The 23,396-nt window shown below is 61.0% G+C and overlaps 1 protein-coding gene across 20 annotated transcripts in view; it reads left to right on the top strand.

The window, feature by feature from the left end:
- The window catches only part of RIPOR1 (RHO family interacting cell polarization regulator 1), a 160,197-nt gene that overhangs the window by 111,625 nt on the left and 25,176 nt on the right, over positions 1–23,396 (top strand). For 17 of the 20 annotated variants that reach the window (XR_006275227.1, XM_043495283.1, XM_043495273.1 and 14 more), the window contains one exon: positions 11,699–11,825. Coding sequence is in view for 19 of the 20 variants with exons in the window: in XM_043495273.1 (XP_043351208.1) it covers positions 11,699–11,825 (127 nt within the window). In the remaining variant the exon portion in view is untranslated. Of the gene's footprint in view, positions 1–1,598; positions 1,602–2,974; positions 3,097–11,355; positions 11,360–11,698; positions 11,826–23,396 lie in introns of those variants that run through there. The other 3 variants (XM_043495288.1, XM_043495286.1, XM_043495290.1) reach the window with 3 other exon arrangements.

Here is a 23,396-nt window from a genome sequence, read left to right as displayed (position 1 = left end):
GGAGGGGGAGGGGTGGCTCCCCTTGAGGAAGCTAGGCTGGGATCTGTCGCTCCCCTGTCCTCTGTGACCAGCCAGCCAAATGGTAGTTCCTGGATCCTGGTTATCAGGACTGAAGCGGGGCAGCTCCGCTTCCTGAGTGATTCCAGCAAACCGTGTCTTGTGCTCTTGGCAGACTGCCTCGCTGATACTCTGTCCCCAGGGCTGCGTCAGAGGCTGGCGTGGGGGCTTGGGGTGTGTATATTGCTTAGATCCTGGGCTGTGCTGACCTCCAGGCAGCTGCACAAACAAGGATGCAAAGGCTGAGACAGGCTGTGCAAAGGGACAGCGCCGAGAGTCTTAGGGCCCAGATTTAAAGATGCTTCCTCCAGCTCTTTCCCTTGAGAGGAGTGATGCACACAAGAGATGGCAAAGAAGAAGTGTCTCTTTAAGCATGCCAAGGGGGGCATGGGGCAGTGAGCTCCCAGCAGGGGGCTGTGAGGGCACCGCCCACTGGACACCATCTGCACCCTGAGGTGCCTTATCTGCTAGTGCCTTGTGCCCCTCTAGAACGGCTGAAACTAGTGAGATCAGCAAGGAGACGCCCTTTCCCCCCTCCCAGCTCCTTGTGTTTACTCTGCAGTGGACAGTGTGGAGCCAGGCCAAGTGGGCAGTTGCACTTCCACCATGGGAGCACTGTGCCATCTTGCTTGTGCGTCACCATGCAGGGGAGCTCCCGTCACACTCAGCCAGAGGGTGGGTAGCAGCAGCAAAGCAGAAACCGAAGAGGCTTGTGTGCAGAGGGGAAGCTGTGGGGGAGAGAGGAGGCTGGGGGGAGGGCGAGGACTGATCTGAGGTTCCTTCTCCCCCACAACCTGTCAGAACATCCTAATGGGAGCGGAAAAATCCTTCATGCCGAGAAGGGATTTCAAACTTCAGGCCCTTTGAGTCTTTCCCTGTTGATAAATCCAACTGCAGCAGCCCTGGGTTAATGCCTGGGAATCCAAAACAGAAACCAGCGGAGACTGACCCAGCTGGTTTTGCTACCCGCCCTGAGAGCTGGAAAGTACATTGGATTCAGCATTCCTCCTGACCCAGTCATCTCCATGACGCACCAGGCATCAGAATGGTGTCTCCTCTTGACATTGTAGGGGGAGAAAACTGGCTTTTAACCATGCCTTCATGCTGGGGGAATCTCCTGGACCTCTGGGAGTTTGTAAACGGGGAGCATTTGCTCCAGGCGGAAGAAATGGTCAGGGAATTGTTCCTCCCCTTGGTGCCGTGCAAACAGCTGGTAACATCTGCCACCTCTGCCCTATTAGATACCAATCTGGGGAGCATTGTCTGGAGTTGAGGAGGGACTGACGCAGGACTCCTGGGTTCTGTTCCTCACACCCTGCCCTTGGGAGACTCCCAACTTTGTCAGAAGTGGTCCCTGATTCTGGTGCCCCCATGAGACCCGTGAGAGTGCCTGGCTAAGTGCAGCCGCTGCTAAGCCATGCTGAGCTCTCGCAGCACCCATAATTAGGCTGAAGATGTCTAGCGGTGGGTGCCCAAATCAGTGGCCTCTCCAGAAAAACTATGCCTCAGTTTCCCTATCTGGATCATGGGCCCACCACCAGCATGTGCCTAATCAGGGCTTGGCAGATGTTAGAGAAAGGGCTAGGGTCTGTTAGCACTGACGATGCTGGGTGTGGCCTAAGATGGGGTGTGCCCATCAAACTGCGGCGTATCTGCAGGGTGCCATAGGGTGTCGGGCAGACCCAGGAGTCCAGCTTGGACACCAGAGTGTCAGATCATTAGAAACCTGAGGCTCAGTAATAATAGCCCCCACTGGGACACAGCACATTCCAGCCGTAGATCTCCAAGCACTCAACAGAGGAGGGCGGAACCATTATCCCCATTTCACAGATAGGGAAACTGAGGCACTGAGCAGGGAAGTGACTCGCCCAGCAGTACATTGCAAAACAGGGGCTAGAGCCCAGGTCTTGCAAGTCCAGTCCAGTGCTGTGGCTGCTAGGCCACACTGCCACCCCTGTCTCCTCAGTAACTGACTGCAGCCTCCAGGAGGGACACTTACCCTCTGTAGGGTGTGAAGCTTTTTGAAGCCCTGAGACCCCAGGGCAAGGGGCCAGGCTGGCCTGTGCCGTGCATCCTGGTTACCACCTTCCTGTTGCTGCCCTGGTCTCTGCCCAAGACGGCCCTTATGACTGAGACACGAGTGCCCACCCCATGACCTGGGTGCAATATAAGGTTTTAGCTGTCACTGCCACATCTGGGCGTAGAATTCAAGTGCTCCAGAGTGTCGGCACCTCCCTGCCCATGGCCCCCAGGCTTCTCTGCTTCCCTCGGTGTCAGTGGGCTTGGGGAACAGTGTGAACACAGCTTGCAGCTGGGCACCATCACCTCTGATATGGTGCCTGGGCATGGCAGCGATGGACACCGAGAGCAGAGCACAGGGAGGGCAGCTGCTGGTGGGAGTGTGATCAGGGCGCTAGGGTTTGGGGAAGGTAGTGTCTGAAGAGTTCTGTGCTGGGCATATGTAGGGCAGAGAACAGCTCTGGGCTGGTGCCCCTGAGCCACAGGTGCTGGTGTCTGTTCTCTGAATGCTAGGGGGATAGCTGGTGACTGGGTGCCAGTGGTGCCCTCTCTCCTGCATGTGCGTCTGTGCCCGGGGCAGGACAGGGGTGTCTGACTACCGGCTACCTCCTGCCCCTAGGAAGAGCTGAGTGAGACCCTTGGGTGCTGCTGTCTGCATCTGCCCTATCAGTCTGCCCCTCCCCCCCGACAGTACCAGTCACTGACTCTCTCTGCAATGTCAGGAATGTGTGAGCACTGGGTCTGTCCCACCCACTGGAGGAGACCAGCCCTGAAGGAGTTGAGGGCCAGGGAGATCCCCTCGCTGAGCACACCTGCGTGTGCATGTCTCAGGGCTCACGGCCTGCCTCCCCTCCGTATTGCAGCCCCAGCAAGGCTCGCTCTGAGGGGCTCCTCACGGGGAACACCTGACCTCGGGCTGCAGTCCCACCCGGGGTGCACTGACTGCAGGTGTTACATGGTACCAAAGGGTCTCTTCGATCTGCTGCGCTGACCAGCCTGGGTGCTGTGCAGCATGGGAAGGTAGGCACATGGGGCTGGGGGCCTGGATGATCCTGTGAATGTGCCCCCTCCTTGCCCCCATTGCTTTTGGGGCATTGCCTGTGATGCCAGGGCCCTGTCCATGCAGTCCCACATCAGCCCTACGTGCGTCCGTGTATCTCCCAGTATCCCCTTGGCCGCCTGGGAGGTGCGAATACCCACCTCTCGGGGTTCTAAGCCCTTCTCCCCAGGAGGAGAATGGGGCCTGTCCTGGAGACTGAGCCGCCAGGTAGCAGAGGACGCTCTCAGCTGGGAGGGTGGTGGGGCACTCAGTGCCCGGTATTCTTGGGGGCACACCAGCCCCAGATGGCATGGTGGGAGTGGGAGGCTGGGGGGCCCTAGGTTGGGGGTAGGAGAAGAATCCTGTCTGGGCTGCAGCCTCCCTGTGAGACCTGGCCCCACACGTGCACCAAGTGGGACAGAGCGTGTCTGCCATGGGGAGGAGGTTGGAAAGCAGGGTCAGAGTTTCAGGTGCTTGGAGCTGTACTGGTGGCAAATGGAGACAGGCTGACACCCATCGGGCTCTGGACGACCTGCTGGCTTGGCTGGCCGCTGGGTTCTCCCACACTGTGTGGGCCCTCTCTTGACTCAGGCTTTGGCTGCAATCTGCACCTGCTCATGGCTTGGATCACTGCCTCCTTGGCAGAGCCGGGTGAGAGCCCTGTGTTGGCTGGCTGTGAGCTGCGCCCTGTAGCAGAGGGCAGCCGGGGGAGGGTGGAGCCGACTGGCTCTGCTCTGTCTCAGTGGCCGTGCTGGTGCTGGGTCCCTCCTGCGCTGGTTCGGGCAGGTGAGTGGATGAGCAATGTTGATATTGAGGTGCTTTGATCTGAGCTTTGGCCTCAATACCTTCCAGAAACGCATCCGGCCCATACTTTGCTCGGTGCCAAGTGCTCCAGGGGTGGTGCCAGCCCCAGCCAGACATTGCGCTGCCAGTGATCCATTCTTGGACACGTTTACATAGGCCCAGTGCACACGGCACCCTGCTGGAGCCAGGGTATCCATATGGCACGTCACTTGGGCTGCCAAACCTGGAGCCCGGCTCTGGCAAGTCGGAGGCCAGGCCTAGGTCTAGATGGAGGGATTGGGGGAAGATGGGAGGAGGTGAGATCGCTCAGCCTGGGGGTGATTCCCAGCCCCACTGAGCTGGCACCAGCTCAGTTGGATAACAGTTGGGCATAAGACATACGTCTGGGAAGCTGGAGTGAAAGCACATGGCCCAGCTGGCAGGGCCTAGGCAGGACCAGGTGATGGAGGGGTGGAGGTGCAGTGCCTGTGAGGCAGAGCTGAGAGGAGAGGGCCAGCAGGGGTTACGTGATGGGAATTTCTTGGTTGCACTGTGAGCACCTAGCTGCCCCAGCCCCCTTGCGGTCGGTACTGGTCAGATCTGGAGCAGAGGCAGCCACTGCCCCAAAGTTTCAGTGAAGGGCAAGGGGCAGTGAGTGGCACAGCAGGTGGCTGTGGGGCAGAGGGGAATGGAGCCCACTGATCGCTCTGATAAGCAGCAGTCCCAGGACACCATCTGGAATGGCTTTTGTCGGCATCCTAGCAACATTGCCGAGGCAGCTGGCGGAGGGGGCCCCAGCTGAGGGGGCCCTGGCTGAGCTGGGGGCGCATGCTAGAGTCTGGGAGTGGGAGAGAGAAGGGGAGGGGATCCCCCCCTCCTTGCGCTGGAGGGCTGGGCTGATAGGAGAGTGGCAGGAACTGCCATGTGAAGGGGCGGGCCTGGGAGGTGGGCGGGGGCAGCAGCATGGCAGAGCAGAGCCCTGGGCACGTGCCAGCAGTGGGCATCCAGCTGGGCCTCACACCCCTGTTCATAGCATCCAGTAGCTACCCTTGGGCTTTGCCTTCCTTCCCGCTCCGGCCCTGGCCTGGTGAAGGAACTGACGGTGGGAAGGGCTGCTGGCTCCCTGGGCAGCCCAGGGCACCTTGCTCCACGCTGGCATGTGGCTGCCCCGCTGGGCAGGCAGAACTGGAATGGCTCTGTCCACTGGCTCCAGGTGCAAGATGGAGCCTCCTGAGACAGAGGAATGGCTGCAAGGGGGCATTGCACTGGGCACGTGGAGAAGGGGCAGGCAGAAGAGAGGGACTGGCTTTGCCCCTTCTGCAGGAATAGATGGCGGGCCCATGCCACCGCAGCCCCGAGTTGTGCAGCTGGCAGTGCTGTGGGCAGGTTCGGGCCATGGGCGTGATGGGCCCCCAGCAGCCCTGTTGGCAGTGCCTTGCTGGTGGGAGCCATGCTGCTGTCATGGTCCCTGGTGGAGGAGGTGGGTCTGGAGCCAGACCCACCCCAAGCCCAGACCCCCGTCCCTGCAGCTTGGGATGTAAATAACAGTGCGTGGCTGCGGCCCAGAGGCAGCAGCCTTGCTTGCTTTGCTGTGAGCCGATTAAATGGCCCCCATAGGGTAATCTGGGGCCCTGCAGGTGAGCCGGACTGCTTGGGATTATGGCTCCTCCTTAAGGAGCTTAATTGGGCCAGCGTTGCCCTAGAGACTGGAGGGGGCTGGCACTGCGCTGGAGAATGGGCCAGGCAGCTCGGCTGTGTTAGCAGCCTGCCTGGGCTGGATGTGGAGGACCCGTCCTGCCTGGCTCTGCTCACTGGGCCTTGCTCTCTCCAGCGGGAGTACTGGCAGTTAACCCTTCAGTGCTGCATGGCAATGCTCCCACGATGGCAGGGCAGCCAGGGTCAGTAAGGACCAGGCCAGGGCCTTCCGTCTGGGGGAACGACCGTGCCCTGGGGTCGGCCTGGCTAGCCCAGAGCCTGCCTGGGCCAAGCCAGCAGCTGAGCAGGTGTGTGCCAGGGTGGGGCTGGTTCTGTGTGAGGAGCTGTTGGGGATACAGGGTTCTGCGGCTGGAGGTCTCTGAAGGATGGACTGGGGCCCTGCTGGGGTGGGGTGCCCAGCACAGCACAGTGGTGCTGGGTCCCAGGGCAGGGCTGAGGCTGAATCCAGCTGGCTGGGGACGCTCTGAGCTCCCTGGTCAGGCAGCCCCGTTGGGATGTCGTTGCTCAGGTGTCGTCGTTGAAGATGCTGAGCCCAGGGAGAGTGCGCCACTGGCAGCGGTGTGCCTGGTGTGCCAAGGACCCGCCCCCATGCCATGCAAGCCCCAGTGTCTGGCCCTGTCGTGGCTGGAGGATTGGCACTGCCATATCGCAGTCTGGGTCCCCTCCCCCTGCCGCTGCGTGCGGAGGGCAGTGTCGTGGGTAGCTGACCCCCCCGTGCCTTCTTGCCTGCTGGCACTGTGCCCACGCACCCGGCTGCTTGGCTGCCCCCTGGGCAAGAGGACTAAGGAGAGGAGGAAACTCTGCATAAGCCGATTAGGGAGCTGAGGAGTCCTGTTCTGGGCCCTGAGTGCCGCCCCCTTGGCGTGTTATCCCTGCCCCATCTGTTCAGCCCCGTCTAATGCCTTGGCCTTCCCTGTGTGGCTGCTGTGTGAGCAGGCGGGTGCCCGGGAGAGGGAGCTGTGCCCCCTTCTGGAGGAGATCTGGCAGCCTTCCCCTCCAGGCTGCAGCCGCTTGGGCTCTTCCTCCACCTTGTGTCCCCTCCGGCCCTTTGTGTGGCCATTCAGGATCAGGTTGGACACCCACCTGCATGGAACCGTTTGGTGTATGAAAGGGGCCGTTGGTGCCAGCAGCTTCTAGAGCAAACGAATCTCGTGGCAGGACCCAGTTCTGCCAGGCTCTGGCCACAGCCACGCTGCCTTTCTGGACTTCTCTTCCTCCTTGCGGCTTCTCTGGGGCTCCTTGCTTTGCCATCTGGTGAGGTCCCCTGCGCCTCCCCCCACGGCCTTGCGGGAGCTGAGCTGCCCCAGCAGATATCGCAACCTGGGCGCTGTCATGCCATGGGGTGAGCGGTGCCCAGGGCCTTGTTCTCTAGCAGGAGTGAGTGTCGCAGGAAATCCCCTCCCCTCTCCCTGGGCACTGACATGGCGACCAGAGCGTTCCACTGCCGCCAAACCCCTGGGCAGACCAGAGCCTCTTGCTGGAAGCAGCACGGCTGTGTGTGGGACCCTGCTGGGGGGCGGCTGGTAAACCAGCATCCGGCCCCCTGGAACGCGGGCTCGAGGGGCTTGTGAGATGGGGGCTTGGACTCGTTAAGGCAGCTCTGAGCTGCTGTAACAAAGACAGGAGACTCTCACATCACCCCTCAGCAGGGCAGCAGCCGTCAGTGGGAGTCCTGGTTCCGGTTCTATTCAGTATCTTCACAGATGATTTGGATAAGGGCATTGAAAACACATTCATGACGCCTGTGGGCCATACCATGCTGGGAGGAGGTGCAGTCACTTTGGAGGGCAGGATTAGAATTCAAAATGAGCTGGACAAACTGGAGAAATGGTCTGACATCAACAGGACAAAATTCACTCAGGACGAATGCAAAATGCTCCACTGAGGAAGGACCAATCAGTTGCACACATACAGAGTGGGAAATTACTGCCTAGGAAGAAGTGCTGCAGAAAGGGATCTGGGGTTATGGTGGTTCACAAACTGAATTTGAATCAGCAATGTACTATTGGGAAAAAAACCCATGTCATTCTGGGTTAGATTCCCATCCACGAGTGCAGTTAGCCAATATCTCCAATGGCCGGTAATGGGACACTAGATGGGAAGGACTCTGAGTGACTACAGGGAATTCTTTCCCAGGTGTCTGCCTGATGGGTCTCACCCACAGAGTCTAACTGATCGCCGTATCTGGGGGAGGGAAGGAATTTTCCCTGGATCAGTCCCTGGGAGGGTTTTCGCCTTCTTCTGCAGCATAGGGTCACTTGCTGGGTTGAACTAGAGCAGTAGTTTTTTTCCTTTTTTCATTTGCAACCCCCTACAAAACGTTGAATGGAGGCGAAGACCCCTTTGGAAATATCTCTGCAGACCCCCGGGGGTCTGTGGACCACAGGTTGAAAACCACTGTCCTAGAGTAAATGGTGGATTCTCTGGACCTTGAAGTCTTTGAATCATGACTTGAGAACGTCAGTAACTCAGGAAGTCTATTACAGAAGTGGGTGGGCAAGGTTCTGTGGCCTGTGATGAGTAGGTCAGACTGGATGATCTTGATGGTCCTGTCTGAGTCAATGGGCTTGTGCCCACTAGCACTTACTTTGGTAGAATGTCAGCCACTCAGGGTGTGAAAAAGCCAGCCCCCGAGCGATGTAAGTTACACCGACCCAAGCCCCGGTGTGCACAGCACTATATCAGCATGAGACGCTCTCCCACAAACACAGTTACCGCTGCTCGGGAGGTGGAGCTCTCCTGTCGCCATACAGCATCCGCACTAGCAGAGCTACAGCAGCACTAGCCCTATGAGTGCTGAACCGCAAGGCACAAGGAGTAATTCTTCCACTCCACTCAGCATTGAGAAGGCCTCAGCTGGAGCCCTGTGTCCAGTTCTGGGCATTGCACCTCAGGAAGGACGTGGACAAACTTGGAGAAAGTCCAGAGAAAAGCAACACAATCGATCAAAGGTCTAGAGAACATGACCTGTGAGGGGAGATTGAAGCAATTGGGTTTGCTGAGCCTGGAGAAGAGAAGACTGAGGGGGGACATACATACAAGGTTGTTATAAAGAGCAGGGTGATAGGTTTAGCTTGGACATCAGGAAGAAGGTCCCACCTGTCAGGGTGGTTAAGCACGGGGAGGAATTACTGAGGGAGGCAGTGGAATCCCAGTCCTTGGAGGGTTTTAAGGACAGATTGGACAAATCCCTCTCAGGGCTGGTCTAGGTAACACATGGTCCTGCCTCAGTGCAGGGGCCTGGCCTAGGTGGCCTGTGTTCCAGGCCTATGTTTGTGTGAGTCTTTGCGCTGTGCCTTGGACCAAACGGCAGCTCCTGGTGCCATGGCAGGGTCTGGGTGCAGTGACGGCCTGGGCAGTGCGGGCACATCAGTGTGGTGGAGGGGCTGTGCCTAACTTACTCAAGGCCCCGAGCGGCTCTCCAGCATGCGGACTGCTCCCTCTGCACATTACCCCTGTGCAGCCATGCTGATGGGCAGGAGGAGGCTGTGCCAAGGTCTTCCGCTGTGGCTTGGTATTTTCAGCTTCCCTCTGGCATCCGTTCCTGGCACAGGCTGAGGTTTGTACGCCTGGAAATCCAGTTAAGTGGCCAGCCCATCTCTCCGCAGACCCCAGGGAAGGCAGGTGGCTCCCCATTCCTTCAGTGCGGTGGTGTGTCTGCTGCGAAATACGGCCATATGCTGGCTGCATCTGGCTTGTCCTGACACTTAGTGGGTGGCCTGGGCCATGCTGAGCTCCATCAATGGCTATTAGCCAAAATGGCCAGGGACGCAACCCCGTGCTCTGGGTGTTCCCTAGCCTCTGACTAACAGTGGCTGGGAATGGGTGATGGGATGGATCACTTGATTACCTGTTCTGTTCATTCCCAGTGAAACAGCTGGCATTGGCCACTGTCGGAGGACAGGATACTAGGCTAGATGGACCATTGGTCTGACCCAGTATGGCCATTCTTATGTCTGTGTGACCCCCTAAAGACTTGGGGGCCTTCCAGGCCCTCTGGGATTACCAGGCTGTGGCTGGAGATGGCACCATTCCCATACACACCTTGTGAGATGCTGGGCATGGATCATCGCATTAGGAGTACATCTTGCTCCGTGGCCAGCAGGGGGGCACCAAAGGGGTTGGGAGCACATGTTCCCTTCCCTGTCAGGGGATGGCTGAGAGCTGCTGGCTGGTGCCACGTCACAGAGCTACGCGGGGGTTGGGGTTGTTCTCTGGGGCTTATGAGCCAGACAAGCCCCATTGACATGCTTGGCTAAACCAGCGGCATGGGCCTTCGAGGTTCCATCTTTGCAGCAGTGGGGGAGGCTGTTGTAGGAGGGTGCATGCTCTTGTGAGTTGGGGGGCTGCCCCAGTGTGGGGTGGCTGGGGAAAGTTTGCAGGGAGGGGTAGATGGAGTGGGAGGCAGTGGGCAGGAGGGGGCTCTAAGCAGTGTGGGGAGAAGGAGGGGGCAGTAGCAATGCAGAGCATGTGTCCTTTGTCAGAGAAAGTTGGGTCAATATCCTCTCCCCTGCTTTACCCAGGAGGAAACTGAGGCACGGTGCGAACAGGGATGGGCTTGAGGCCTAGGAGCCAGGAGTAGAACCCAAGGAGTCCTGGCTCCAGCCACTGCTACATACCTCTTCCCAGGAAAGGGCTATCTGTGAAACATACAGCGCCCCAGTGGGATTTGGGGGGCAGCCCTGGTGGATCAGCTGTGCAGAGAACGCTGGCTCCTCCCTGTGTGGCGTTCCCCCGGCAGGCCTGGCTGGGCCAGGGAGCCAGCTGCCTCACTCCCTTTCCTTCCTCAGAGGGGCTCCTGGGGACTCTCTGGCTGCAGGGTGGGTCAGGGACTTTCCAGCAGGCTCTGCTGTCCTGGGGCTTCCTTCGTGGCGGCTGGCACAGGAGGAGGGGGCCATAGAAGATTGTGGGGGCTGGGAGCTGGCAACGCTGCCCTGTCCTGGTGCCGAGATGGCCTGGGCTCTGTAATCTCCCAGCAGAGCGGCCCCGAAATGCTTCTGTGTCTGCCCAGCGCTGCCCTGGTGCCTGCTGCATCCCCAGAGACTTGGCTGAGCACAGGCCAATGGGGTGCTGCATCCACCCACCCCAGGCAGAGGCACAGAGGATGGCCCACCCGCCCAAGTGGAGCACTTTGCTGATGTGGGGGGAGCCACCTTCCACCCCAGGCTTGGGGGGATGGGGCTCTCCATGGGTTACAGCACCATGTGCCCCCAACTGCAGGGTGTGTGGGAGCCGAGAGGCCACGCAGCACCCCCTGCAGGGCGTGGCCTGCTTTGCTAAGGGGCGAGGCTGCGAGTCCCTCGGGGAGGGATCTTTGGGGCACTGGGGCAGTGTCTCAGGGAATGATTGGGGTTGTTTGCAGCTCCTGCCGGTCGGCTGAGGCCTGTGTGGTTTCAGGCTACACCGGGCAGGGCTCCTGGGCTGGGCTGGCCTCTGGCCAGGAAGCTGGGCTCCGGGAAGGCTTGGCGCGCCCGGCACAAGGAGTGTTTCCTGCTGTCTCGGGCCTTTGGCTCAGCTACCCCCGGTGTCTGTCCTTCCCGGCACTGACAGTGGAGTGGTTCCCCGCCTTGGATCCTGCCTCCTGCCCTGCCACGTGCAGTGTTCTGCTGGTGCCTGACTGGCCCTAGAGGGCGTGTGGGTGGCCGGGACGCGGGGAGTAGCTCGGCTCAGCGGACAGGGCAGGGGGCAGCACCAGAGCACTGGTCTTCAGGGGCATCCAGGAGCTGTGCTGGGTCCCAGAGCCATGTGGCGCACACACTCTGCTCCTGGGAGCCTGCCAGAGCTCGGGGTCCAGTTCTCAGACCGGCACCTGGCCCCATTGCTTGGGGTGACGGCGCTGGAGCCGCTCTGGGAAGGCCTGGCTCACACCCCAGCCTGGCTTAGCAGTGGTGCCGGGGAAGGACCAGGTGTAGAGCTGCGGGGACCAGCCAGCGGCGTTGGGAGAGTGGGGGACTCCGTGCTGGAGCCTGAGTTGAGGTGGCGCCGCTCCCTGCCGTCGCCCCGGGAGCCTGACCCTTCCTGTGCCAGCCCAGCACACCCAGCTGTCCCTGCCTGTCCTCACCATGTCGTTTCCTTCCCCTGCAGGGAGGCCCTCCAGGTCACACTCCACCATGTCACTCTCCGTGCGGCCCCAGCGGCGTGCCCTTGCCTCCAGGATCAATAGGAGCCAGTCCTTCGCCGGCCTGAATTCAACCCAGGACAAGGCCTTCAGGTAGGACCTGGAGGCTGGCTTCTGCTGGTGGGGGCAGGGCATTGGATAGCATGAGCATGTGCCAGGGGTTGCCCCTCCCAACTCGCACTAACCCGCTCAGCAGGGACCTCCACGGCACCTCGCACAGGGGGGTCACGGCATCAGACAGATGCAAGAAAGGGGCAGAGAATCCAGACTCCCAGTCCCTTGCTCCACCTCCATCAGCATCACCTCCATCAGCTCCCTTCATGGCGGCTGGCCTGGGGCAGTCTGTGGAGGGGATGTTCCCAGAGCCTCGCACTGGACAGTGCCTGGCCGGCACATCCTTTGGGAGAATCGGGTGGTTGCCGAGCAGCTGGGCGATGCACTGGCTTAGGACCTGATCCACCCCCCGCCACTGTGCAAAATGGGCACAGCGTCCCTGCAGCCCGGGGCGGAGGGCGGGGCTGGCTTACAGTGTGGCAGGGGGTGATGGGGTTGTCCAGCAGCCTTTCAGACCGAGCTCTGCTCCCCCAGCTCAGATGTTCGGCTCCGAGGTGCTTCCCACAGGAGTCCCCATCTGCCCCCAGCCCTTGTCTACAAAGATCCTCCCTGTCCCTGTTGTGCAGGCTGCTTTGGGTCATGCGGCTGCTCCCCAGAGGTGGTTGCAGTGGAGGGTGGTCTGGGTCCCTAGCTTGGCAGTGCTGTGGGGTCCTTGAGCCCGAGGGGGGGCCCATAGGATGTGTGATGTTCTGCCTGGCGCCAGCTTTGGGAGCTCCCCATGGGATTCGGACGCTGGCTTCGCTCCCCATGGGATTCGGCTGCTGAGAATGGGAAGTGGCCCTGGGGCGTTGTCCATGGATCCAGAGGGCCACAGGGCTCAGGGTCCTGGAGCTGGCTGTCCCAGGGCCCTTGCCACGGTGCAGTGTGGTGAGGCATGGATCCACCTGCTGCTCCCCTGAGATGCAGCCTGCTGGGTAGTCATGTCGTGGCTGGGCTGATGGGCAGCAGCTTCCCCAGGCTGGGACAGCCATTCCCGCCCAGAGTGCTGGGGCCCCGGGTTGCTGCTGGCTCTGGCGTTGCTCCAGCTACTCCCCCTGGCTGTGGCTCTTCCTGGCAGTGAAGCACCTGGGCATCAGTAAAAGCAGCTGGAACCCGGAGCCAGCCTGGGACCCCTGCTGCCAGAGGAGTTGCCCTCGGGGCCAACACCTATCAGTGGGATTGGAAATGGGAGGGCCAAGGCAACACTAGGTGGCAGGGGCAGCGTGTGCAGGGCAGGGAGATGGGCAGAGGGAGGCAGTGAGGATAACAGGACAGCAAGTCCTCACTGCACAGGTCCTGCAAGAGGCTGTGGCTCTGGGCCATGGAGGCCGAGGCAGTGACCACACTGGGGGTGCTAGCCAGTGGGAGGGGAGACAGGGCTCTCCCAGGCGGCGGCAGTGGGAACCCAACATAGCAGCCCTTCCTGCCTCACCATGCCAGGAGAGCCCACTAGTTGCCTTGGAAATGGCTCCGCTCCAGGACTGGCTCCAGGCAATGCAGTGGCGCTCCGGCAGCTCCCAGCATGGCTAAGGCATGTGCCATGCCCCATGGGCATGACCCCTCTGGAGCTGCTGTTGTGCCATAGCTCAGGGGTGCCCTGGTGTGCCTGGGCCAGAGGATCCTCTCCCAGGCAGAGTGCTCCTGCCCACTGCCTGGCTGGGTCCAGGAGGCTTGTGCCAGGAATTGCTTGGCCTTGTGACCATGGAGGAGGCTGGATTCTGGCCTGTCGCTTGCACAGTAACTTTGGGGTCAGTCCCTTGTTGTGGGGGCAGGGCAGGGAGTAGAGCAGGCTGTGGGCCTGAATGCCCTCACCTGACCTACCCCAGTGCAGAGCACTCACCGGTCTCCCAGTGCCCCCAGACGCCCACGGTTGAGCCTCGTAGGGAGGAGGGAATCATCCCTGTGTCGCAGAGCTTGGCATGGATCCCTGGAGACCTGGTGCTCACACTCCACTCTCCAGGTCTGTAGGGAGGTTCCCATGCCTCATTAGCCGGGGCAGCATTCAGAGATCACCAGCCCTAGCAGGCTAAACCATCAGGGTAGGGGAGCCAGTGTGGGGCAATGTTTCAGAAATGGGGGTGTCCAGCTCTGGCGGGGTTGTGGGCGTGGCGAGGGGCTTTCCCAAGGGGAGGATGCCCAGGTTCATGCTCTAGGTTTCTAGGAAATGGTGGCTTTTGTATGCATGGCTCCTGCTCCCCGGCAGGACAGATAGCCCAGGGGTCTGTGTCTCCACTTCCTATAGGTGGAAGGGCAGAACGGTCCCACAGCAGCATGGTCTGAGCCATGGCCATGGCTCCCTCCTGCTCCTCGGGCATCACTCACCCCTGGACACAGCGAGTGCGACATGCTCCCAGTCAAGACCCCCCAGGTGGAGATGACACTGCAAACCCAAAAGAGTTTGGGGGTCGGAGCCTACCGCAGGCTGCTCCAGACAGGGAAAGTGTCCAGTGTCGGGGCTGGCTTCCCCCTGCAGCTAGGGCCAGTGGGAAGCTGCCCTCAGGGCAGCCCCTCAGAGAGAGGGTTGGGGAAATGTTCCTGTCCCCCCCTCCAGGTCTGATTTGGGGACTCTCAGTGCTCTCTGGGTGTGACAGCCAGTCCTAGCCCCTGCCTGGCCGGTGGAGATGCCACAGGAGTGAGGGGTTGGCTGCAGTGTCCTTGGGCCGGTGGAGATGAGGAGGGGCCAGCGTTGCAGGGCCCCAGGCAGCAGTTTGGGAACCTGTTCTCCCTCACCCCGGTTCTCTGCTGCATAGGGACACTTCACTGGACCAGGATCTCTATTCACCATAGCCTGCTCTGCTCCTGTGGCTCATCCCAAAGCCTCCGGCATTCCAGCGAGGCCTGCACCCCATGTGCTGCAGACAGGGCTGGGGAAATGGACACTGGTGCTGGAGACCGGTCGTTGAGCTACGCCTGAGCTCTGTAACCCTGGCCTGGGCCTCTCCTGCCCCTCCGGGGGGTGGACTCTGCCTTTCTTCTCCAGCACTTCTCATCCCAAATGGGCTTCCCTGCACCGCCAGTGGCCAGCCTTTCCTGGCCTTGTGCACCAGCAAACCCCAGAGAGCCACCAGCAGACCGTGGAGAGCTGCCGTTGCCCCAGGGAATCACACTAGCCGATCCCACATCAAGCTCGGCTAAGTCAGGCCGTGATACACAGGCCTTATGAGCTTCAGTGGCCAGGACGGTGAGGGGAGACACTGCAGCAGGGGCCACTTCCTTGAAGGGAAAGGTGTGGGTTTGGCCTGAGGGGTGTGGGTTTGGCCTGAGGGGTGTGGGTTTGCCTGGGGACCTCGGTCCATGGGTGCTGTAGCTGTGATCGTGCAGTGTGGGGCCGCTGCCCTGGTCTCAGTGAAAGCGGTGATGGGAAGAACTGAGAGTCAGAAAGCGTGGTCTTCCTCATCATATTCCCTGGAGCCTCAGATAGCACCAGGCAGAGGCGGGCAGACCCACCGCAGCGATGGCCTCCAAGGCACACAGGAGAGAAGCTGGCACTGTCCCTGCTGCCACTACAGCCCTGCTGGCTGGGGTACTTGAAAGCGCGGCTTGTGCCCGCGCCCTGTGCTAGGCCCAGCCATTCAGGAATAACATGGCAAGCTGTGCCCTGGGCATTGATAGGGAATCCTATTTGGCTGTGTCTATGTGGGGTTTTTTATAAGATGTTTCCTTCCTGGCAGCCCCTGGAGACGGGGCTCCTGGGACCACCAGCATTTCACCTGCTGAATCCCACTCGTCCCTGCCAATGGAGTGGCACCAGGGGCAGCGATGGCGGGAGCTGTTTTGCAAAAGCCCCTGGTGCAGAGAAGACCCATGTCTCGCCCACGTTCAGGAACAGCTCCAGCACAGCTCTCACATGTCCGGGGCCCACCCGTGTTGCTCAGCCTCGGGAGAAGAGAGCACAGGCGTTGGAGGAGTGTCCTTTTCACAGCCAGAGGAGAATTCTTCCTGTTCTGTACAGGCTCTTTCCCCACACCTCCCAACAGGGCATTAGGCAGCGTGACTCACATCTGTCCTGGCTGGTTTGTTCTCTCTCACCTCGCCAGGGGAGCATTGTGCATGCCTTGCAGTGGTTGGCTTTTATAGGATCCTTGCTGCTCAGGTGTGTGAGAGAAGGTGGGTCGGAGCAGTGTGCCTGGCCCTGGCAGTGGATGGTGGAGGTCTGGGACTGGCGAGCATTACCCGGAGCAGGAGCATTCGATTGTGCCAGAAGAGTGGAGTCCTTGCTCATGGTCCTTGGCCCAGAGCTTTAGGCCTTGGACTGGACCCACGGTTGTACGGGAGGCCGGTGCAGGGAGCTGATTTGACGTGCTCACAGTGTCCGTGTTGCTGAGGAAATGTGCTGAGCACTCTGCACCAGCTAGAGTTTCCCAAGTAGCGATCGGGGGAGGTCCCAGACGACTGGAAAAAGGCTAATGTAGTGCCCATCTTTAAAAATGGGAAGAAGGAGGATCTGGGGAACTACAGGTCAGTCAGCCTCACCTCAGTCCCTGGAAAAATCATGGAGCAGGTCCTCAAGGAATCAATTCTGAAGCACTTAGAGGAGAGGAAAGTGATCAGGAACAGTCAGCAAGGATTCATCAAGAGCAAGTCATGCCTGACTAATCTAATTGCCTTCTATGATGAGATAACTGGCTCTGTGGATGAGGGGAAAGCAGTGGACATGTTATTCCTTTAGCAAAGCTTTTGACACAGTCTCCCACAGTATTCTTGCCAGCAAGTTAAAGAAGTATGGGCTGGATGAATGGACTATAAGGTGGTGTGACGGGGCAAGGCCAGAGGGCTACAGGAGAGTAATCTCTTATTGGGATCCGGGAAGTGGGCGGGCAAAGCCCGTCCACTGCTAAAGGATCCCCCCCAGCCTAAAAGGGGGATCCACAAGACCTAGATACCCAAAAAATTCCGGGGGACAACTAATAAAATAACAGGGACAGGAGTGCGGTCAAAGGGTCAAACAAAGGGAACCGGACGGGGACACCGAGCAGAGAACCCCGGACAGCGCCCACTGCTCCTCAAAGGCGTCAAGGGAGTCAGAGGACGCTGCCCAGAGGAACTCTGCCTGGATACGTGAACGGACCGAGGATCGGAAATAGGCCCAACAGTCACAGGAGACTCCATTGGCCAACCTCCTCACTCTGGTTTTGTAGATGGCCATTTTAGCTAGGGCCAAGAGGAGGTTGACCAGGAGATCCCGTGACTTTGTGGGGCCACGGATAGGGAGTGCATAAATGAGAAGGTGAGGGAAGAAGTGCAGCCAAAAACGTAATAAAATATTGGTGAGGAGCCGGAATAGGGGCTGCAGCCTGGCACACTCCAGGTAGACATGTGCCAGGGTATCCCTCACGCCGCAAAAGGGGCAGGTGTCTGGGATTGAAGTGAACCGCACCAAGTACATGCCCGTGCTCACGGCTCTGTGAAGGAGCCGCCAACTGACATCCCCGGCGGGCTTTGGGACTAAGGTGGAATATAGGCTGGTCCACCGGGGCTCCTCACCCTCCAAAGGTGGCAGGAGGTCCCGCCATTTTGTATCGGGACGGGACACGAGGGTGCGGGCGTGAAGGGTGTGGAGCACGAGCGTGTAGAGATGTTTTCTTGGCGCGGTTTGAAAGCAGACCGGCTGCATCTCGTGCAGCCGGCTTCTAGTGAAGGGGTGAAGGGGTCGGTTGGGTCCACGGGGCAGGGGTCCAATTAAAAGGTCCGGCGGGCCTGGGGTAGTGGGTGGGCGGGGCGTGCCCTCGTGCAGGATCTGGTCGAGCAGCGGGCGGCAAAGCGGCCTTCACCTCCTGAAGTATGCGCCGGGGAGTACAAGGTCTGGAAAGCCCCATGCGCTGAGCGAAGGTTAGGGGATCCAGCCAGTCTCCCCAGTCATAGTCCAGGAGGTCTCCGACTCTTGTGACCTCTGCCAGGACCAACCTCTGGCGCACCGAGTGGGACTCCGCCACCTGCACACGGAGCTGGGGGTTGTGTAGCAGGGGCTCCACGAGGAGATCTGCCCCCTCGGTGGCCGCCACGGACCTGGTCGTTGTAAAGAGTTTCCAGGTCCGGAGGAGGTCCTGGTAGAAGACCGGCAGCCCAGAGAGGTCTTGCGGAAGACCTCTCGGATGGAGATAAAGGAGCTGCCGGTCGTATCGGAGCCCTCGGAAGCGGCACAGGAAGGCGTGCGCCAGTATGCTCCACGCCGGACTACCTGCACCATAAAGGAGCCTCTGCAGGGTCTGGAGGCGGAAGACATGGACCTGGGTAAGCAGACATTTTAGGCCCTGCCCTCCCTCCTCCAGAGGTAGATGGAGAACCCCTGCAGGGACCCAGTGCAGTCCTGACCAAAAGAACTCCAGAATCGATGTCCAGAGGTTGGCCAGGAAAGCCGGGGCCGGGACCAGGGTGGTGAGCCGGTACCAGAGCATGGACAGGACTAGTTGATTAAGCACTAGCGCTCTCCCTCGAAGGGAGAGGCACCGGAGTAGTCCTGTCCATTTCCGGAGCCGCTCTATCACCCCGCCCTCTAAATTCTGCCAGTTCTCCGGTGGAGAGGGATGCGTGGCAGAAAGGTAAACGCCCAGATAGAGCAGCGGACCCATGCTCCACCGGATGGCCTGAAGTGCGGGTGGGAGGGAGCTCACCTGCCGCCAGTCCCCTACCACCAAGCCAGAGCTCTTGACCCAGTTGACCCGCGCGGAGGAGGCTGCTGAATAGATGGCCTGGCAAGCCTCCACCCGCACCAAGTCGCTCGGGTCCTGGACTACGAGGAGCACGTCATCAGCATACGTCGACAGGACCAGCTGCAGCTCCGGCTCCCGCAGCACCAACCCTGTCAACCTCCTTCGGAGGAGACAGAGGAAGGGCTCGATCGCCAGAGCGTACAGCTGGCCTGAGAGGAGGCACCCCTGCCGTACTCCTCGCCCGAAGTTGACCGGTTTGGTCAGGGTCCAGTTGAGCCTGACCAGACACTCTGCGGAAGTGTACATCACCCGGAGAAAATTCACAAATCTGGGTCCGAAGCCAAACGCCTGTAGAGTGCTCAGGAGATACCCATGATCCACCCTGTCGAACGCCTTCTCCTGATCTAAGGACAGGAGGGCGAATGACAGACCATCCCTACACCCAAGTTCCAATAGGTCCCGGACCAGATATAGGTTGTCGAAGATGCTGCGGCCCGGGATGGTGTAGGTCTGGTCTGGGTGGACCACGTCCGCCAGCACAGACCCTAGCCGCAGGGAGATGGCTTTTGCCAGGACTTTGTAGTCCGTGCTGAGAAGCGAGACGGGACGCCAATTTCGTAAATCGCGGAGGTCCCCCTTCTTCGGCAATAAGGCCAGCACGGCTCGCCTGCACGAAAGAGGGAGGATCCCGCTCTGCAAAGACTCAGCCCAGACGGTGACTAGATCTGGGCCCAGGACGTCCCAGAACACGCGGTAGAACTCCACGGTCAGCCCGTCCATGCCCGGAGATTTATTGGTGGGCATGCGACGGAGGGCTTCCGAGAACTCGGCCAGAGTGAGAGGCAGCTCTAGCCGGTCTCGGTCACCCATGTTGACCGTCGGGAGCTCCTCCCAAAGCACTCTGCAAGCGTTAGGATCGGTGAGATCCGGGGAGAAAAGGCTTGCGTAGAAGGCTCTCGCCCTCCCGCACATCTCCACCGGATCCGTGAGGGGGGTGCCATCTTCTGCCAGTAGGCAGATGATATGTTTCTTAGCCCCCCTCTTTTTCTCCAGGGCGTAGAAGAAGCGGGAGCCGCGATCCATCTCCCGAAGGAGACGGATGCGGGATCGAACAAAGGCACGCCGGGCCCGATGGTCCTCGAGGGTCCGGAGCTCCTCCCGCTTCTCTCGGTACGCTCCGCAGAGGGGTGGATCCTCGGGGCTGGCGGCCAGACGCCTCTCCAGCTCTAAGACCTCCCGTTCCAACTGCTCTATCGCCGCATCCCTCCGTCGGCTGGCGCCCCGGGTGTAGTCACGGCAGAAGAGCCGGGTGCGCACCTTCCCTAAGTCCCACCACCGCCGCGCCGAGGGAAAGGCACGCTGCTGCCCTCGCCAGGCCAGCCAGAACTCCCGGAAGGATGCCATGAAGCCCGCATCCTCCAGCAAGCTGTTGTTAAAATGCCAATAGGCCGGCCCCGGCCTCTCCGCGCAGAGGGAGGCTGTCACGGTGGCTATGTGATGGTCAGAAAATGAGGCCGGCCGGATGCTGGAGGAGTGGGCTCGTGAAAGATGAAAGCATGATAAATAAATTCGGTCCAACCGGGAGTGGCGCGACCGATGGGCCTCCACCCGGACAAAGGTGAACGTGGAAGTGTCATCCGGGTGGTGGTCACGCCAGACGTCCACCAGGGAGTGGTGTTTGACTATCTCCTGGAGGACGGCGACGGCGGCCGGGCTCTGCTCGGTCCCCGAGCAGTCCCGCTCCTCAAGGGTGATGTTAAAGTCCCCTCCTAGGACCAGGCACTCCTGAGGATCCAAGGTGCCGAGGAAAGCGGACGCCTGCTGATAGAATTGTAGCCGCTCCGGGCTCGCTGCTGGGGCATAGATGTTGACGAGGTTGACTACGAGCCCCTCCATGCGGACCCGGAGGTGCAGCAGGCGACCCGGCACAACCTCGGTGACCCCCAGCACCTCGGGCCGTAGGTCGGGGGAGAACAGGGTCACCACTCCAGCCGTACGAACTGTGAGATGGCTAAAGTAGACCCTGTCCCCCCAATCCAGCCGCCAGCTGTCTTCGGCGGTCGGATCCGTATGGGTCTCCTGCAGGAAAACCACAGAGTACCTCCCCTCTCGAAGGAAGGAGAGCACCTGGGACCTGCGGAGACCCATCCTACAGCCACGGGTGTTCAATGTTGCAATGGTAAAGGGTGCCATGAGGAAGGCTGGGGGGGATCCTCGCCGGCAGGGATGCTCGTGGCTCCCGGCAGGCCGCGCAGCAGTCCGTGACCCACCCCGTAGGTGAGTAAGGAGTCACGGAAGTGGCGGACCCACTGGTAGGCCGCGGCGCCCTGTCTCCCGGTCCTTTTCCCCTCCCCCATGAGGGCCCTTGCGGCCCGGAGGATTTGATTAAAGTCCCCCCATCGCTGGAGGGCAAGCTGGACTTTGTTGCGGGAGCCACGGACGTCTTCTAGGAACTCCCGCAACTCCTCTCGCAGCGCATGGGGGGCTGGGTTATGGTCTGGTTACTCCCCGACGGGGCCCTTGGTACAGCCCCGTGGCCCAGCAAGACGGGCAGACAGGGTGCGGACCCCCAACGGGGCTCCTGATGGGTTGGCCTGAATGCTGGGGCGATAGGGGGCGGCGGAGGGAGGATAGCAGCCCCTGGTAGGTCGGGACGGGGAAACACAAAGGCCGCTCCCTGGGAGTCATCTGTTGGAAAGGGGAAGGAGACAGTCCCAGGGGTGGCAATAATATCTCGGGAGGTGGGCGAGATAAGGGCAGGGGCAGGGGTAGAGGTGAGAGTCTGGGCGGGGAGAGGGCTCTCACCGATGCCGGGCGCAAGCTGTCTGGTGGATTTGGCAGCCACGGCATCAGGAGGTGGACTCTCTTCTGTAGGGCCCTCTCCCGGGAAGGAGGTCGAATGCTCCTCACCAGCGAGGGATGCCCCTGGTGGCTCAGGTTCCAGCCGCGTGGCACTGGCCGTCGCCTCAACTGGCTCGGCGGCTCTCAGTGGGGTGCCCTCTGCAGCCGGGTTGATGGAGGAGTCCAGGGGCTCCTCGGAGGTGGGAGCAGAAGCAACGGTTAGGGGGAGGGAACATGGGGAAAGGGGGGCTGGAGTGAAGTCGCCCAGATCGAGGCCCGCTGGCATAGGATCGTCCTCCCCCTGGGTGACCGGGGTCAGACCCAGGGCCTCGATCTCCTCATATATAGACGGGAAATTGTTTTCCGCTACCCCGGGATTCTCCCCGCCGGCACCTGACGTGATGGTTACTTCGGGGCACACTGGGGTTTCAGATGGTGCCTCGGGGGTCTTGGAGGGGAGGGACTCCCGTGGAGGGGAGATACTGCCTTCCAGTGCTGCCACATCTTCCCCAGCCGGCTCTGGTGGGTGGAACACACCCGTGGGTAGAGCGGAAGGCTCAGCATCAGTGCCCCCCTTCCTGGTCATCCGGGGGGCCTCCGCGTCAGATGGGAGGAGCGGAGCTCGAGCCTTCCGCTTGCCCCGCTTCCCTTGGACTAGGGCCCAGCCCTCCATGGCATCATCCAGGGGCTGGCTAGCAGGGGTTGTGTCAGGGGGCAGAGGCGATGGCTTAGGGACTCGAGGGGGTAACGGTGGGGCAGCACAAGGGAGAGAAGATTCCCCTTGGGGCAGGCCCTGTCCCATGCTTGGCGGTGTCCCTGCCGCACCGTCCTCCACAGGCCTCGCCAGATTGCAAGCAGCGGTGGCGGGGTTCTCCCGCTCGTCTGGGCATAGTGGGGGAGGTGATCCTTGGGCCCGAGCGGGAGCAATGGTGGATTGTGAAGGAGGAGGGGCGGTTTCAGGTGCCGGGCAGCCAGGGGCGTGGGCGATGACGGGGCCGGTGCCCTGCCGGGGCTCGGGGGTCCTGGATGGCCCTTCTTCCCGGGCCAGGGGGCAGTCCCTCCGGACATGCCCCATCGCCCGGCAGAGGTAGCACCGGGCCTCCCCGGTGGAATAATGCACCCTGTAAGGGGTCCCCTGGTAGGGGACTAGGAAGGACCCCTCCAGTGCCTCTCCGTCGCGCGCCGCCGGCGGCAGTTGAAGCTGCACTTGCCGGCGGAACGAGAGGACGTGACGGAGGGCGGGGTCTTTGCAGCCCAACGGGAGAGGGCTGATGACAGAGATGGGCTTTCCCAAGGTAGAAAGGGCGGGTAACTGGGCGGCATTGGGGAGAAAGGGAGGGACGGAGGTCAGGACCAGGCGGACGCCCAGGTCCTCTAGCGGCTCTAAGGGGACGAACACGCCCCCCACCGCCAGGCCCTTCTCCACCGCCTCCTGGGCGGCGGCCTCCGATGCTAGGAAGAAGACGACCTTCCCGTACATTTTGGAGGCCGCCACAATGGCCGTGGCCCCACCACCCTCGCCAACGCCCGCACATAGGTTTCCACGTGGGGTGAGGCGGGCACCAGGAGGCAACGGACGCCGTGCTTCCTGGTCATGGTGGGAAAGGGGCCCCGGCCGCTATAGATGGTAGCGGAGGCGTTGGGCTGGAGAAATGATGTAGCGGCAGGCGGGGGGGCTGCCGCCACCTGGGCGTATGGTCTGGGGGCCGGGGGAAGGACACCTGCAGAGCTGGTGGAGGGAACAGCGGGGAGGGGCGCCCCAGCTGGAGATGGGGCCGGGGCATCGGGGGCAGCCCCTGCCATGGAGGGCCTGGTCTTTTTAGCGGGGCCCTTCCCCTTCTTCTTCTCCTGGCCCTTCCCGCCGGCTGGGAGGACTCCCCCCAAATCTGAGGGGGTGAGAGACGTGGCAGCAGTGGAGGTCACCCCGGTGCCCGTCGCTGCTGGTGCCCCAACGGGGGCGATGGCAGATGGTTTGGCAGCGGAGGTAGAAGCTTGGGGGGGTGACAGAGGGGCAGGCGGGGGAGGGGGAGCTCGTGCTACTGGAGAGGTCTCACCCGTCTCATCCCCTGCCATCATGAGC

This window comes from Dermochelys coriacea, chromosome 12 (assembly GCF_009764565.3).
Source record: "Dermochelys coriacea isolate rDerCor1 chromosome 12, rDerCor1.pri.v4, whole genome shotgun sequence".
Classification (NCBI taxonomy): domain Eukaryota; kingdom Metazoa; phylum Chordata; order Testudines; family Dermochelyidae; genus Dermochelys; species Dermochelys coriacea.
The sequence above is the reverse complement of the archived record's forward strand: the minus strand, read 5'-3'. Positions and strand labels throughout refer to the sequence as shown.